At 47.6% G+C, this 14,745-nt stretch overlaps 2 protein-coding genes across 6 annotated transcripts in view; both read left to right on the plus strand.

Moving 5' to 3' along the window:
- The window catches only part of GRAP2 (GRB2 related adaptor protein 2), a 79,584-nt gene extending 67,452 nt beyond the window's left edge, over positions 1-12,132 (plus strand). For 3 of the 5 annotated variants that reach the window (XM_058431924.1, XM_058431925.1, XM_032138735.2), the window contains 4 exons: positions 4,423-4,591; positions 6,479-6,709; positions 7,837-7,959; positions 9,333-10,056. In XM_058431924.1, coding sequence (XP_058287907.1) covers positions 4,423-4,591; positions 6,479-6,709; positions 7,837-7,959; positions 9,333-9,512 — 703 coding nt within the window. In that variant the 3' untranslated portion in view covers positions 9,513-10,056. Of the gene's footprint in view, positions 1-4,422; positions 4,592-6,478; positions 6,710-7,836; positions 7,960-9,332 lie in introns of all 5 variants that reach the window. The other 2 variants (XM_058431923.1, XM_032138739.2) reach the window with 2 other exon arrangements.
- Positions 2,729-3,327, plus strand: TMA7B (translation machinery associated 7 homolog B). The gene has a single exon (XM_032753897.2). It carries the CDS (start codon positions 2,808-2,810, stop codon positions 3,000-3,002), a length of 195 nt encoding a protein of 64 aa, XP_032609788.1. The 5' UTR covers positions 2,729-2,807; the 3' UTR covers positions 3,003-3,327.
- Positions 12,133-14,745: the final 2,613 nt, after the last annotated feature.

The raw sequence follows: 14,745 nt of genomic DNA on the forward strand, positions 1-14,745 counted from the left end.
CACTCAGGGGGAGAAAGAGGAGCGGGAAACAGGAGGGCAGGAGAAGGCCAAAGGAAGACTTTGCTTCCAAGGCTGCTTCTGAAACCTTCCAATCTCCTTTGGTTCGAAGCACTCAGCATGCCAGGGGGTGTCGTTTTCTGAGCCCCAACAAATACATGTATAGTTGTAGGCAGCTGAACAAAAAGAAAGGCTGCTTCAACACAGTACAGTACAGCAAGACCGAAAACAACAGAACAGAGGGCCAGGAGTGGGGGAGGACTGTAACAGCGAAATCTCACCAAGGTGCAGCACCCCGTAGGAAGTGACTCAGTCCACGTGTAGACATTATTCAGCCCCAAACTCAGAAGCCCAGTTCAGAACACACTGTGTGTGGTCAGCATGTTGGGGATCGCAAGTCACGTATCACACTTGACCACATGTGAAACTGCAAGAATGTAATGCTGTTAGCAGATCAGGAGAAGTACAGTAAAACCTTACTGTCAAGTTATTGACAGGAAATACCGATCTGGTTTATTCAATATATTTTGAAAGGCATAAAGCTTTGTTTTAAGGACAGAAATCCAACCTCAAGTAATAAACTGTGGCCACTTTGCTATTTAGAAAGAATGGACATTTGAAAGGATAGGTAGGAAGGACTTAAAATAACAGGTCAATAATTTGTATGCATACATACCTTTAAAGTGGTCTCTTTAGCATTGCCCTTGCAATCTTGCTTAAACTCTTAATTATCCTCAATAAAAACTTTATTTTCATAGCTTGGAGAATGGTTAACTTTAGTTCAGGCCAATATTGATGTATCACAAATTCTAATCTTGTTAGGTCTTAATTAATGAAATTTCGCTCCATTAACATATATTACAAGTCAGGGTCGGGCGCGGTGGCTCATGCCTGTAATCCCAGCACTTTGGGAGGCTGAGGTGGGAGGATTGCTTGAGCCAAGGAGTTGGAGACCAGCCAGGGCAACATAGCGAGACCTCATCTTTACTAAAAATAAAAAATTAACCCAGTGCAGTGGCTCATGCCTGTGGTCCCAACTACTTGGGAGGCTGAGGTTGAAAGGACTGTTGGAGCCTGGGCGGTTGAGGCTGCAGTGAGCCAAGATCGATCGCGCCACTGCACTCTAGCCTGGGTGACAGAGCAAGACCCCGTCTCAAGAGAAAAAAATTATTTATATATATTATATACATATATTATTAGAAAAAACAGTTATACATATATTATATTTAACATGTGTGTATATATATTACAGGTCAAATCTATTCCTTAAGCCTCCCCTCTCTACCCCATCATAAACTTGACCAAGTAATTTGTTAGACTGAGGGTATCTCTTGGGCCTTTGGTTTGCATGAAGATGACTCTGGCTTTTTCAGCTAGAAACTGTGGTTTTTGTGGTTTTGTTGGTTTTTTGAGACAGACTCTCGCTCTGTCGCCCAGGCTGGAGTGCAGTGGCGTAATCTCGGCTCCCTGCAACCTCCGCCTCCCAGGTTCAAAGCGATTCTCGTGCCTTGGCCTCCCTAGTAGCTGGGACCATAGGTTCGCACCACTACACCTGGCTAATTTGTGTGTGTGTGGTTTTTTTCAGTAGAGACAGGGTTTCGTCATGTTGGCCAGGCTGGTCTTGAACTCCTGGCCTCATGTGATCCGCCCGCCTCAGCCTCCCAAAGTGCTAGGATTACAGGCGTGACCCACTGTGCCCGGACCCAGAACTATGGTTTATATTTCCTTTATTAAAGTGAGTTCTACAAAACAGCCTTGACTTCTACCAAAGTCTTCCCCTGATATTGAGGCGATGAAGCTTCTAGTTATGGTGACAATTACCGTAATCATTATCACGTCTTCTGCAGAAATGTAATATAATATTTTCCAAAGCAAAATCATTGTTAATTATTTTTACATCTGTCATGGGCACAGATAATTAAGAGCTAATTGTAGTTCTATCACTCAGCATTTGTTAAGGGCCGAAAACACCAGATTTTGGAGTCCAGCACCCTGAGTCGCATCCTTTCTTTTGTTCCTCTTCAGGCTTGAGACAATGGTCAGGCCATCCTCTCCTTGTAGACCCAGATGACTAGCTGCAACCCTCACATCCATACTTACAGCTTATGAGAGTAAAAGGGTCAATGTTTCACACTCTGAGTTCTTTGAAGTGGTGGATGAAAAATTATAATATCACAAGAATATTTTCTCTTCCTCACCCGGATGTGAAGGATAATGACTTTGAGTTGATCTATGTTGTCTTAGAATGAAGAAAGTATCTATTGGTGGCCAAAACCAAGGGGAAGACCATGCAGTGATTGCAATATGTTGATTACCACCCCAAATCAGTCAAGCAAGAGGCCACTTGTACAACCTTTGGCTTCACCCAGCTGTGAGCAAATCCCAGCACATAAGATGCGATTGAGGGTCAGAATTTCCATCTCCTTCTTAACACAGATCCCTAAATCCATCCCTAAGAAACCTCCACTTACTCTCAGAGGTATCTTTACTCTCCGAGACCCTTTAAAATTCTTGACCTTTCTTTTACATCAGGCAATTGGCATCATTAGTGCCAGTTTATTTTTAGATATAAATGTATGTCTGTTTGAAAAATAAACTTTACATCCAAAAGAGAATGACTTGGCAATGAAGTAAAACTGGATCTAATGGTAAAGGCTAAGCCTACCCTTCCTAGATGGGTAAAATCCATTTTCTCTAGCCCTGGTTCGAATGTGTACCATCACTTGTGAGTCCAGACTGGCAACAAAAGGTACTGATCTAAAAGAAGTTATTGTCCAGTGGCAGGGTCTGGGGAAGGGGCGGCAGGTGCCATGTCTGGCCGCGAAGGTGGCAACAAGAAGCCACTGAAACAGCCCAAGAAGCAGGCCAAGGAGATGGACGAGGAGGAAAAGGCTTTCAAGCAGAAACAAAAAGAGGAGCAGAAGAAACTCGAGGAGCTAAAAGCGAAGGCCGTGGGGAAGGGGCCCTTGGCCACAGGTGGAATTAAGAAATCTGGCAAAAAGTAAGCTGTTCCTTGTGCCTGAGGAGATGGTGACCCTTTATTTCATCTGTATTTAAACCTCTCTATTCCCTCCCATAACATCTTTTGCCACCTATAGCTGGAATTAAGTGTTGTCTTGGAGCTGTTGTACATTTAAGAATAAACTTTTGTAAAAAAAAAAAATCTTACAGTGGCTCGTCATCTCTTTAGTTGTTTTCACTAAGTCATTCCTACCGTAACTGTGAGTTTAAAGTAAAACCAGCTCAGAATCTTGCCAGAATCTGCTCTTTGGTCCTTGTTCTACCCTAAACTTTGTATCACCTGAAATTAAACCAACTCGTTTGAAAGGAAAAAAAAAAAGAAGAAGTTATCATGTTTACGTGGCGTGACAGGCCAAGCTCACTAGACTGGAGTCAGAGACTCAGGGTTCTGGCCTCAGCCCTCACTCAGCAGTGACCTTGACCAAGCCCCTGCACCTCTCTGAGCCTCAGTGTCCTCATCTGTAAAATGGAGAAGTAAAGCTAAACAATCTCCAAGATCCTTGCCAATTAAAACTCTATCATTTCACCGGGTGCAGTGCCTCACGCCTGTAATCCCAGCACTTTGGGAGGCCAAGGTGGGTGGATCACCAGAGGTCTGGACTTCAAGACCAGCCTGACCAACATGGTGAAACCCCATCTTTACTAAAGACGTGGTGGTGGGTGCCTGTAATCCCAGCTCCTCAGGAGGCTGAGACAGGAGAATCATTTGAACCTGGGAGGCAGAGGGTGCAGTGAGCAGAGATCGCACCATTGCACTCCAGCCTGGGCGACAGAGTGAGACTCCATCTCAAAAAAACAAAAAACAAACAAACAAAAACTCCATATTTCATACAAAGCTATTTCACCAAAAGCTGAAAACACTTTGTAACCTTATTTATGCAAAACATAAACCAAGATCAAGAGATCCTTATTACATAGAGAAAAAATGTGACATATTTCTTACGAAAGAGAGTAGCTTCTTACCTGCCAGTGCTAGCTTATGGGCTTAAAGGAGATGGTTCAGAGTATTTCTGGTAACAGAAAGATAATAGGAGCTTGAAATACCCCCGTTGACATCTTGCAAATAAACATTGTGAAAAGGTCTTTGATCTCTTAGTCGTTAAGTCACTTGGAACATGCTTTTCTTGTAAAAGGTTAGTTCCAGTGTCCAAAACAAATTTTAGCTCATCTGATTACCTTCTGCTGATGTAAATCCCATCTAGCATAGCCTGTATCCTAAGTGGTCCATCCTACAAAGTTCCTGCCAAAGCCTGACTGGGCTGGCCCACCTGCCCAGTGATGAGTGAGTCATCCATATCTACATCTCCTGCTCAAAGAGAACTCCACCATCCCAGATGCGAGCAGCCTGGAGGTGGTGACATTATCACCGTGTAACATACAATTTCGTTTTGCCTTGATCTCCAGGCATGAGGATGACGTTCAACACTTCAAGGTCATGCGAGACAACAAGGGTAATTACTTTCTGTGGACTGAGAAGTTTCCATCCCTAAATAAGCTGGTGGACTACTACAGGACAAATTCCATCTCCAGACAGAAGCAGATCTTCCTTAGAGACAGAACCCGAGAAGATCAGGTATGCTTCAGGTCCGACCGACCCCAATCTAGAGATTTTAGGCAGCCCGAGTTCTCATATGAACCATCAGGAAAAATGCATAGGATAGGTAGATGCTCTGAGTATACTGAAAGACAGAGCTCAGAGCTCTGAGGTCAGATCTCAACTTAACACTTCCTAGTTGTGTGACTTTGGAAAGTTCTCTGAGCCTCAGTTTCCTCATCCATAAAGTAGGGACAATGGTAATATCTACCTCCCAGAATGGCTGTGAAGGTTGGAGAAGATAATGCATCCCGTGCCTCACGTCATTCCTCATCACACTGCACTCAGCAAGCATCAGCTCTTACCACAGGTGCTGTTTTTTTGTTATTCATAGACATTGCTACACCAAAGTTTTCAACCTAGCTCAAGAGTTGCCCAAGGATGAAGGAGTTGGGGGTGCTACAGACAGGGGCATTAGGGAACAGCCTAAAGTTCAGGAGTTAAATCAGCATGTGGAGTTTTATGATGGGATTAGGGGTGGGGAGGACATGGGAGGAGAAAACCGTACTTGGAATTATTGCTGTTGCAACTGTTTGGAATACAGACTATTGCTTTAAAAGGAAATGCGTCAGACAGACCTGGTATGAAATCCTGCTTTAATCGCTTAGCTACCTGTGTTACCTAGCCAAGTTAAGAAACCTTGAGTATCAATTTTCTCATCTGCAGAACGGAGAGAACAATAAAACCTCCCTCACTGGGCTGTTGTGAGGATTAAATGACTTAATACAGCTAAGCACTACCAGAGTCTGGTCCATATTAAGCACTAAGAACATGTTAACTTGCCTCCCATAAGTAAATTCACACATGCACACACTCACACACACACACACACACACACACACCAATTTATGAACTGTTTTTCAAAGGAAATAACATAGTTATAAGAGACGGGTATCATAGGAAGAAGCATTCACTAGAATAGCTGAAATCCTAGGGACAGGTTATTTGAAAAGGTATTGAGACTGAAAGCAATGTGTGCTTTGGGGAAGTCAAGAAAATCTTCCTTTTTCGAGTCCCTAGTTGCTTTTAAGCCTGAGAAGTTACTGCCAAAGGAGAAAAGAAGTTACCACCAAATGCACACAGAAGTTCAGAAAGCAAAACAAAGGCTAGCCAAGACCTTGTGAATCACTCTAACCAGGAAACGGACAGAGGTATTAACTCACTAGGGTGTGCATTCAGAGAAGCAATATAAAATTGCATTAAACGGGATTAAATGAGTTGATATTTGTAAAGCACTTAGAACAGTGCCTGGTATATGCTACCCCCAGGGTCCCACATAATTGTTTGTTAAATGAAAATAACAATACGGTATTTCTGATCTGTAAGGTTGTTGTAACATTAGGGAAAAAGGCCTTACTTCTTCCCCCACGCCCAGCCCTGCGGCAGGCCTGGTTCCCATGGTGTTGCAAGAATGTTGCTGTTTGGGTCTCTATCACCAGGCTATAAATGACAGTTCAAAATCATGCAAAGTCAACGGTGGAGCTTATCTGGAGGGTAGGATGTCCAGTGGTGTGGCAACATGTGATAAGAAGGGGTGGCATTGTATCAGTAAAATGGAATATTTCAGCTTGATTACACAGAGAAAAAACAAGCGCCCTAGAAATGGACTAAATGGCTACCAGGCAGAAAGTGTTGGTCTGTGAACCAGAGACCTGCACTCCTAAAACTGGGAGGATCTGAGAATGCAGAGGCCACTTTGGAAAATGTGAAGGTCTAAAGCATCAATTATCTTTCAGCTGCCCCCACCCCACCAGCTATTTCTTGGAGCCAGATGAGCAGGGTCTGGGAACAACTGCCCAAGGGTGGGGAAGGGCCAGAAGATCAGAGAGGAGAATGCATCTGCAGCATCTCTGTTCTCTCTCCCAGGGTCACCGGGGCAACAGCCTGGACCGGAGGTCCCAGGGAGGCCTACACCTCAGTGGGGCTGTGGGAGAAGAAATCCGGCCTTCGATGAACCGGAAGCTGTCGGATCACCCCCCCACCCTTCCCCTGCAGCAGCACCAGCACCAGCCACAGCCTCTGCAATATGCCCCAGCGCCCCAGCAGCTGCAGCAGCCCCCACAGCAGCGGTATCTGCAGCACCACCATTTCCACCAGGTATCTGGAAAGAAGGCAGTGGGCACAGTACGGTGGAAAGGAGAACCTGCCTGTCCTCCAGGCCTGGCCCAGCCTCTTTAGGTCTCAGAGAGTTCATGATGAAGACCCTGGATGCCCCCCCCCCCCCCACAAATGGCAGAAATAGAGAAACTGCTCTTGGCAGAGACATCTCTGTGAATTAAATGGCTCCTGCCTGAACACACACACACTCACACACACACACTCACACACACACACACTTCCCCTGAGGACTCAGTAAACAATTGCTTCATTTTCCTACCAGCACAATTCCAAACCTATTCATGCCCCTTAGCCCATCTGGCTGTTGAGATCCACAAGAAAAAAAGGCTTAATACCCACAACAGAGCCTTGTTTATTACTTATTTATCCCCCCACCCTTGTTCCCGATGGGATTTCAGGCGGCTTACTGAGATGGACAATACAGCCAGATAACATCGTTCCTGAATTCCTTAGCAGGGCACACAAAGTCCTTTGTGAGCTGCCAGAATCTATTTCCCCAGCCTCATCCCTGCTGCCTCCCCGCCAACTCCCCATGCAAACACGCATTCCAGCAACCCCCCACACTACCTTAGTTACCCGAATGGTCCATTGCGTTTCCTCTCATGCCTTTGTGGCATTTTATATGCTGATCCCTCTGCCTGATGAGCCCCTCCTTGGGCAGCCCTACCGCTCCTTTAAGCTGGAGTTCAAGCATGACCTCCTCTGTGAAGCCTTCCTTGATTTCCCAGGCAGATACAGACATTTCTTCTCTCTGCTCACTTACCACTTAAATGTGCATGGTTCCCCCTCTAAATGGAAGCTCCATGAAGCCAGAGACCTTCTCTTTCCAGCTATGTTTCCCTTGCGTCTGCTACTGGAAACATGGTAGGTGCCTGATAAATATTTCTTGACTGAATAAATAAAACCCGCCTTTGCCTTCTTTGCCTTCAGCATCTAAGGTGCCTTTAGACCTTAGGTCCTCCTCAACGTGGAGGGTTTATTGTCATTATCAGTAAGTATTCCTGGAATATACCGGCTGTGTGGATGGCATCTGAGCAAGGCACTGGGGGAACCGGTGGGAGATGTCCTGGCAGTGGAGTGACCGGTCTTCTGTTGTACGTTTCTAGGAACGCCGAGGAGGCAGCCTTGACATAAATGATGGGCACTGTGGCACCGGCTTGGGCAGTGAAATGAATGCGGCCCTCATGCATCGGAGACACACAGACCCAGTGCAGCTCCAGGCGGCAGGGGTATGGGAACTGTCCTTCTCTGGGATCCCTGGGGAAGGGCCCTGGGACAGAGCTCAATGGAGGAGATGAGGCAGGAGAGACTCAAACCACACAGATCTGGCCGGGCACAGTGGCTCACACCTGTAATCCCAACATTTTGGGAGGCCAAGGCAGGTGGATCACCTCAGGTCAGAAGTTCGAAACCAGCCTGGCCAACATGGTGAAACCTCACGTCTACTAAAAATACAAAAATTAGCCAGGCACAGTGGCAGACGCCAGTAATCCCAGCTACTTGGGAGGCTGAGGCAGGAGAATTGCTTGAACCCAGGAGGCGGAGGTTGCAGTGAGCCAAGATTGCGCCGTTGTACTCCATCCTGGGCAAGAAGAGCAAAACTCCATCTCAAAAAACAAAACAAAACAAAACACAAATGCACACACAGCTCAAACGAGAGGTGATGGAATGTCTGGGGAGGCCTGGGGCTGTGCCAGCACTGTCCAGTCTGTTGATCTCAGTCTGGTGCCAGGTCTTCCCTGTTCTCATAGTTCTCGGTTCTAGTTCTTTATCATCTTTATCATAGTCCTTTAACATTGCCTTTATCATTGCATCTTTTTTTTTGTTTTTTGAGACAGGGTCTCACTCTGTCTCCCAGGCTTGAGTGCAGTGGCACAATCATGGCTCACTGCAGATTCAAACTCCTGGGCTCAAGCGATCCTCCTGCCTCCACTTCCCAAGTAGCTAGGTATATTATTTGTAGCGATAAGCTCTCGCTATATTGCCCAGGCTGGTCTGGAACTCCTAGGCTCAAGCAATCCTCCTACCTCAGCCTCCCAAAGTGCTGGGATTACAGGCGTGAGCCACCGTGCCTGGCCTGTGATCCATCTTGACTCGTGACTTGATTGCCCTAACTCCAAGGGCTGTTGTTTGGGGCATGTTGCCATTCTGTTTGTCACTCAAGATAAAAATACCACCTATTGATGTGGAGAGAGTGGTTCTCAGGGAGTCTATTGGGGCTTGGGACAATAACATCTGTTGGTAAAAGTCCTGGGTCTCCAGAGTGACGCTGGTGCATTCTGGGAACTTCTTGCTCAGGCCTGTGCATAGGTATCTGATTTAAATTGCAGCAGGGTAGCCGGGCATGGTGGCTCACACCTGTAGTTCTAGCTACTTGGGAGGCCAAGGCGGGAGGATTGCTTGAGGCCAAGGGTTCAAAACCAGCCTGAGCAACATAGTAAGACCCCATCTCTACAAAAAAAATTTTTTTAAGCCGGAGAGGGGTCAGCCTTCAGGGAATGTTGCTCTCAAAGACTTGAATATGGTGGGAGGAGCCAGCAGACCCTCCCCTGCCTGCCCAGCCCACAGCTCAGCAGAGCCTCTTCTGTGCTTCCCCCAACAGCGAGTGCGGTGGGCCCGGGCGCTGTACGACTTTGAGGCCCTGGAGGATGACGAGCTGGGGTTCCACAGCGGGGAGGTGGTGGAGGTCCTGGATAGCTCCAACCCATCCTGGTGGACCGGCCGCCTGCACAACAAGCTGGGCCTCTTCCCTGCCAACTACGTGGCACCCATGACCCGATGAACCCTTCAGGGGACAGAAGCTTTTTGTCTGGAGCTGCCCATAAGAAAGAGGGCAAGGAAAAAAGGCTGGACTCCATGACTATATATACATGCATCTATCTACGTCTGCCTGTGTACACACACAACTTTTTATACTAGTAATTTATTGGCAATCAGGCTGGTAATTAGTTGATGCAAAAGAGAACTCAGGTGGAGAATAATATTCACACTTGCTTTTCTGCCCCCCTCAGGGGTGTGTGGAAGGCAGTGGGGGAGTTGGGAGGGGGGCAGGGAAATGAAATGGAGTCCTGGCCTTCAGCTGTCACTGCTTCCTCCTTGTCTTGGGAATTTTCACGGAGAACAGCTAAGCAGAGACCACACCTCGGCATTGAACACAGAACGACAGGGTGGGGTTGAACTTGGTGGGGGACGTTTTAGCTGACCTGCAAGCCCCGCTCACCTGGAGGGCTTGCAGGGCAGCTCTCCTCCTGTTCTCCAAGGGGTGGGCACTGCTGCATTAGGAATTAAGGTGCAGCCCACTGCTGTGGGCAGCCAAGCGAGTCTGAGCGGGGATGTGGCGGCAGGACTGGGTTGGAGAGACCCCGCCTGTGTGAGGCTGGCCTCCTAGTCAACACCTAGCTGAGAAATTCATCTCTGTTCAAATTAATATTCCTTGGGTCTTTCAAATGAATGTTCCAATGTGAGGAGCCAAGTACTGGGAAATTGAGGAATTTTCCACAATCCCCAAGCAGCTTACTCAATGGAATCTCTGTTTCCCCAGCTATGAAGCAAATAGCATCCTAGGTTCCGTAAAGTGCTTGAGGAAGCTCTAGCTGAGAATGCTGAATTTTAGAGTCATTGTTTTATGGTTACAAGGGTGTGTCTTCAGGGCTCTGTTCATTTTCCCTCTTGATTTTCTGTTTTGAAGACGCCTTGCCCAGGGGCATGGAAAGAAGCCCACTTGGTAAGAGCCTGACTGTGAATTGATTGACTAAACATGACCCCAGGTGGAAGCTGGCTTTGACACCAGCTTCCTGTTCAGTCTGACCACTGCTGTCCTCCCGCTGCCCAAGAGTTGCACCTGGAGCAAGGAACCCCACCATGGGTGTCCCTCTCCATCCCCTCAAGCTAGAATCATGTGTCCAAGTGCTCACCCTGGAGGTGCGCAGCACAGGTCAGCCTGGCCAGGGGCGAAGGAGACACTGGAGAGGAAGCTCAGGACCTTAGGGGAGGCCGGGTGCAAACCCTTTCTGCACCAAGGGCACTTGGAGTTTGTGGGTGTGGGTGTGTACCCCTGTGGGTGTGCACATGTGTGCTTACACGCACATGTGTGTGCCCTCCTGTGTGTATACATATGTGCTTGTGTATGCATATGTGTACATTCCTGCATGTGTGGACATGTGTGTGCATGCATCTGTGTGTCTGTGTGTGTGCTGAGACAGGAAAGAGGGGTGAAAGTGTTGGTGAGGGAGCCTGGAAGTTTTCTCTTCCCCAGCCTCTCTTGCTCTAAGGAGGGACGGGGTTGGGGGCAGCCATTATTGAAGGTGATCGGAGAAGAAAGATTTTCTGACTCAGAAGTAACTGCCAGTGTAGCACAAGCAGTGTCCCTTGTGACTCTGATTCTACAGTTCTCTGATCCCCATGTTTCCTTTAGAGGAAAGAGGAAAAAAGGAACTCTGTGGTGGGTATCGAGAGGGAAAAGAAAATAGCCTGGCGGAGGCAGGGGGGAGTCGAGCGTGAGTAAGGAGCACCTACAGCTTTTGGAAGTGAAAGCAGAGAGAGGGAAAGGTAGCTAAGACATCCAGGAGGATCAAGGGGCAGTGTGAGAGGCACAGGGGGAGGAAAGGGAGAGGGTGAGTGGGGCCAGGGAAGAGAGCGGTGTGGGGTTGGTGGGCAGGAGGTGCAGGAGGAGGGCCAGGCAGTGGGGAGACAAAGAATCAGAGCAGAGAAACCGCTGCTGCAGAAGGCAGGGAGCAAAGAAGCAGAAGAGAAAGAACAAAGGCAGAGAAGACCTCCTCAGCTATTTTGGTGCTAGGTAATGTGAAATGCTGCAGTAAATAAAAGCCATAAGTAATGTTTGATTTTACAGTATTTACAAAGCATATGCTTTAAACAGCCCACAAACTTCATCCAGTTGTCTGATGATGTGGGAGGACCAGCTCTAGTTAGATGGAGGTCTGTGATTCGATTCTGGTGGAGATTTTGTGCCTTGAAAGACTTCTCAAGAAAGCAGTAATAAAACAAAGTGTCCTTGTTTGGCCAGGCTGTGTCTGGTGTCTGCGTTGCATACCCCTCAGGTAGAGAGTGAGAACAAGACCAAGGGGTGACGGGTCATCGGCCTGCAGGAGCTGACCCCATAGGCAGGCGGTATAAGCAGAGCTTTCAGGACCCCTGGAGCTCGGTGTTCTGTTCTAGCAAAAGCTGTTGAAGAGTGTTTTGTACTGAGATGCCAGAGCGTCTTTCCCTTGCTCAGCAGCATGCCCCCGTTCAGAAGGAAGCGGGAAAGTCACCCAAACCACCCACAAGGAATGAGGGCTCTTAGCGGCCAGGTAAAGAGGACAAGAACCAAACTGTCCACATTATGAAGGGGAGGGGGAAAGAGAGCTCAACCCCCCTCAGCCTCTGGTGCTGCCAGGGGGAGCCCCTCCACATGTGTCCCCACGGGCCCTAGTTTCTACCTGACAGCATTTCAGCACCAGAGGAGGGTCTACCCAGCGCCTCTCACCAGCCACACAACCAGCAGCCAACAAACACATTGTCCCCGAGTTTGGCTGCAACACTCTTTGTGACTTGGGAGCTTGAAGCTTCCAGAGAAAAGCCAGTTCCTGTTGGACCAGTTGTTGGGTTTTCCTAACCACTTGCTGTGCCTTACCGCATTTCAAATATCTGGCACCTGCTACTGCCCACCCACTTTTAGATGGCCCTAGGGCGATCTAACCATGGTGCTTCTCAAAATTTAAACTGCCTACGAATTGCCTGGGGATCATGTTGAAATGCAGCTTCCAACTTGGTCCTGAATTTCTAACGAGCTACTGGGTGCTATTGCTAGGTCCACGTGTTAAGGAGCAAAGGCAAAGAACTTAGCAGTGAGCACAACTCTAATTGAGCTCTTCTTCTGAGGATGTTCGACCATTTTTCTTCACTGCTAACGAATAGGTCACTTTGGCTTTGGGACAGATGCAATTCAGAACTGTCATTATGACGTCATTCATATTTGGCTGCCCAGGTGACTTATTATTTTAGCATCCTTATCTCTAGAATTAAAAAAATGTAATGTGAGAGGAATTCAGATGAAATGAAAACAGGAATTTCCTATAATAATTACTATTTCCTAATAGTAATTATTTTAAACATCAGCAGAGATTGCAGAAGTTGTAAAAGGTTTCTCAGGAAATCTTTAGTCATAAAATTGACTCTGGTCAGATGTGGCCCTGGTTGAGGCAGGGGACTGTGCTCCCAGCTAACCTAAAACACAGCAGCCCACACTCGGGACAGATTAGCATGGCCAGAGTATTTGCTGTTTGCCTTGTCTAAGCCAACATTTCAGCCTGTCTATACTAAGGCAAGGGTGTGAGAAAAACCTTGATTGTCTCAATTCTTTTTAAAAAATGCCTCCTCAGTTCCTCCACTTTACTCCATCATCTTGACCATGCCACCATCATCTCTCCCTTTGGCAACTGTCAGCTTTCATACCTTTCTCCCTGCGTTCTCTCCCGTAATCTGGTCCTCCACACAGATGCCAAAGCGATCTTTGTAAAAATAAATCTGATCACATCACTCCCCTTCCTGCTGGATTTAGGCTTAAGTCCAAAGTCCTAATGTGGCCCTGTGAAGTCTGGCCCCTGCCTCCCTCCTCAGCCTCCTCTTCTGCCTCCCCTGCCCTTCAAACGCAGGATCGTCTCCAAATTTTCATCCAACCTGTAATTCTCTTCGCAACCAATTGTTTTTTGCTTTTGTTTTTGTTTTGAGTTGGTGTCTTGCTCTGTTGCCCAGGCTGGAGTGCAGTGGCACAGTCTCAGCTCACTGCAGCCTCTGCCTCCCAAGTTCAAGTGATTCTCCCACCTCAGCCTCCCGAGTAGCTGGCATTACAGGGTCATGTCACCACGCCTGGCTAATTTTTGCATTTTTGGTACAGACAGGGTTTCACCATGTTGGCCAGGGTGGTCTTGAACTCCTGATCTCAGGTGATCCGCCCACCTTGGCTTCCCAAAGTGATGGGATTACAGGTGTGAGCCACCATGCCTGGCCCAGGTCTGTGTTTAAATGTCACTTCCAAACAGTCTTCCCCTGCCCTGTAATCTAAAATAATCCTTCCCCTAAGATGGTCTCATGAATCCTGTGCTTTTCCTGAATAGCACGTACACAGATGATGGTGCCAGACTGAGCTGTGTGGCTATTACAGCTCACTGCAGCCTCTGCCTCCCAAGTTCAAGTGAACTTGGAGCTGTAAGCTCCACGGAGCAGGGGTCACCTCTGTTTTGTAAACCATTGTACACCCAGCATCTAGCACTGTGCATGGCACACAGAGGCTCAGTAAATATTTTTCTAATGAGGGAATGATTGGACCTGCTTCATCTCATCTATTTACTCATTTTGTAACTCAACTGTCTTGGGCCTAACAGACCTGTAGATGCAAACAAGGTCATATTTACAATGATGTCCAGGTTCCAGTAGCTTTAGCCACTGTCTTCGGATTCTCCTCCAGTTAACTTCCGAGAGGCCAAGAGAGGGAGGCTGGTATCTCTCACGTGTTTAGGCACCAGTATACTCACACTTCCTACTCTGGTTCCAGTGTTCTGTTGCCCCACTCATCCTCTGCTGACAATGCCTTCCCAGATGCTGCGGATCCACTATGCACCACATTTATCTGCTGGTGAATTGGCCCAATCCTTCAGACACCAAATCTGCCCTGCAGTCCACATGACAAGGAGATTGGGGAAGAGGTAGAGGGGAGAATGGCCTGTGCCCAATTCTGAGAGGCACTGCTTGGACCCTGGCTCCCTCAGCATCTTCCATGAGCACAGCTGGCTCCCTTCTCAGCCGAGCCCTCCCTCCATCAGACAGAACAGGGGATACCAACCCTTCCCTCCGTCTCTCTCTTCTCACTCTTCCCTGTTGCCTCTTTCTCCTTGAACTCAAAAGAAGGGGAATGTACCTACATGCCATCGTTAGCTCCAAGCTAACCTGAAACACAGCAGCCCACATTGGGGACTGATTAGCATGGTCAAAATATTTGCTGTTTTCTTTGTCTAAAG

The sequence above is a fragment of the Hylobates moloch genome, unplaced genomic scaffold (assembly GCF_009828535.3).
Source record: "Hylobates moloch isolate HMO894 unplaced genomic scaffold, HMol_V3 SCAFFOLD_19, whole genome shotgun sequence".
Taxonomy (NCBI): domain Eukaryota; kingdom Metazoa; phylum Chordata; class Mammalia; order Primates; family Hylobatidae; genus Hylobates; species Hylobates moloch.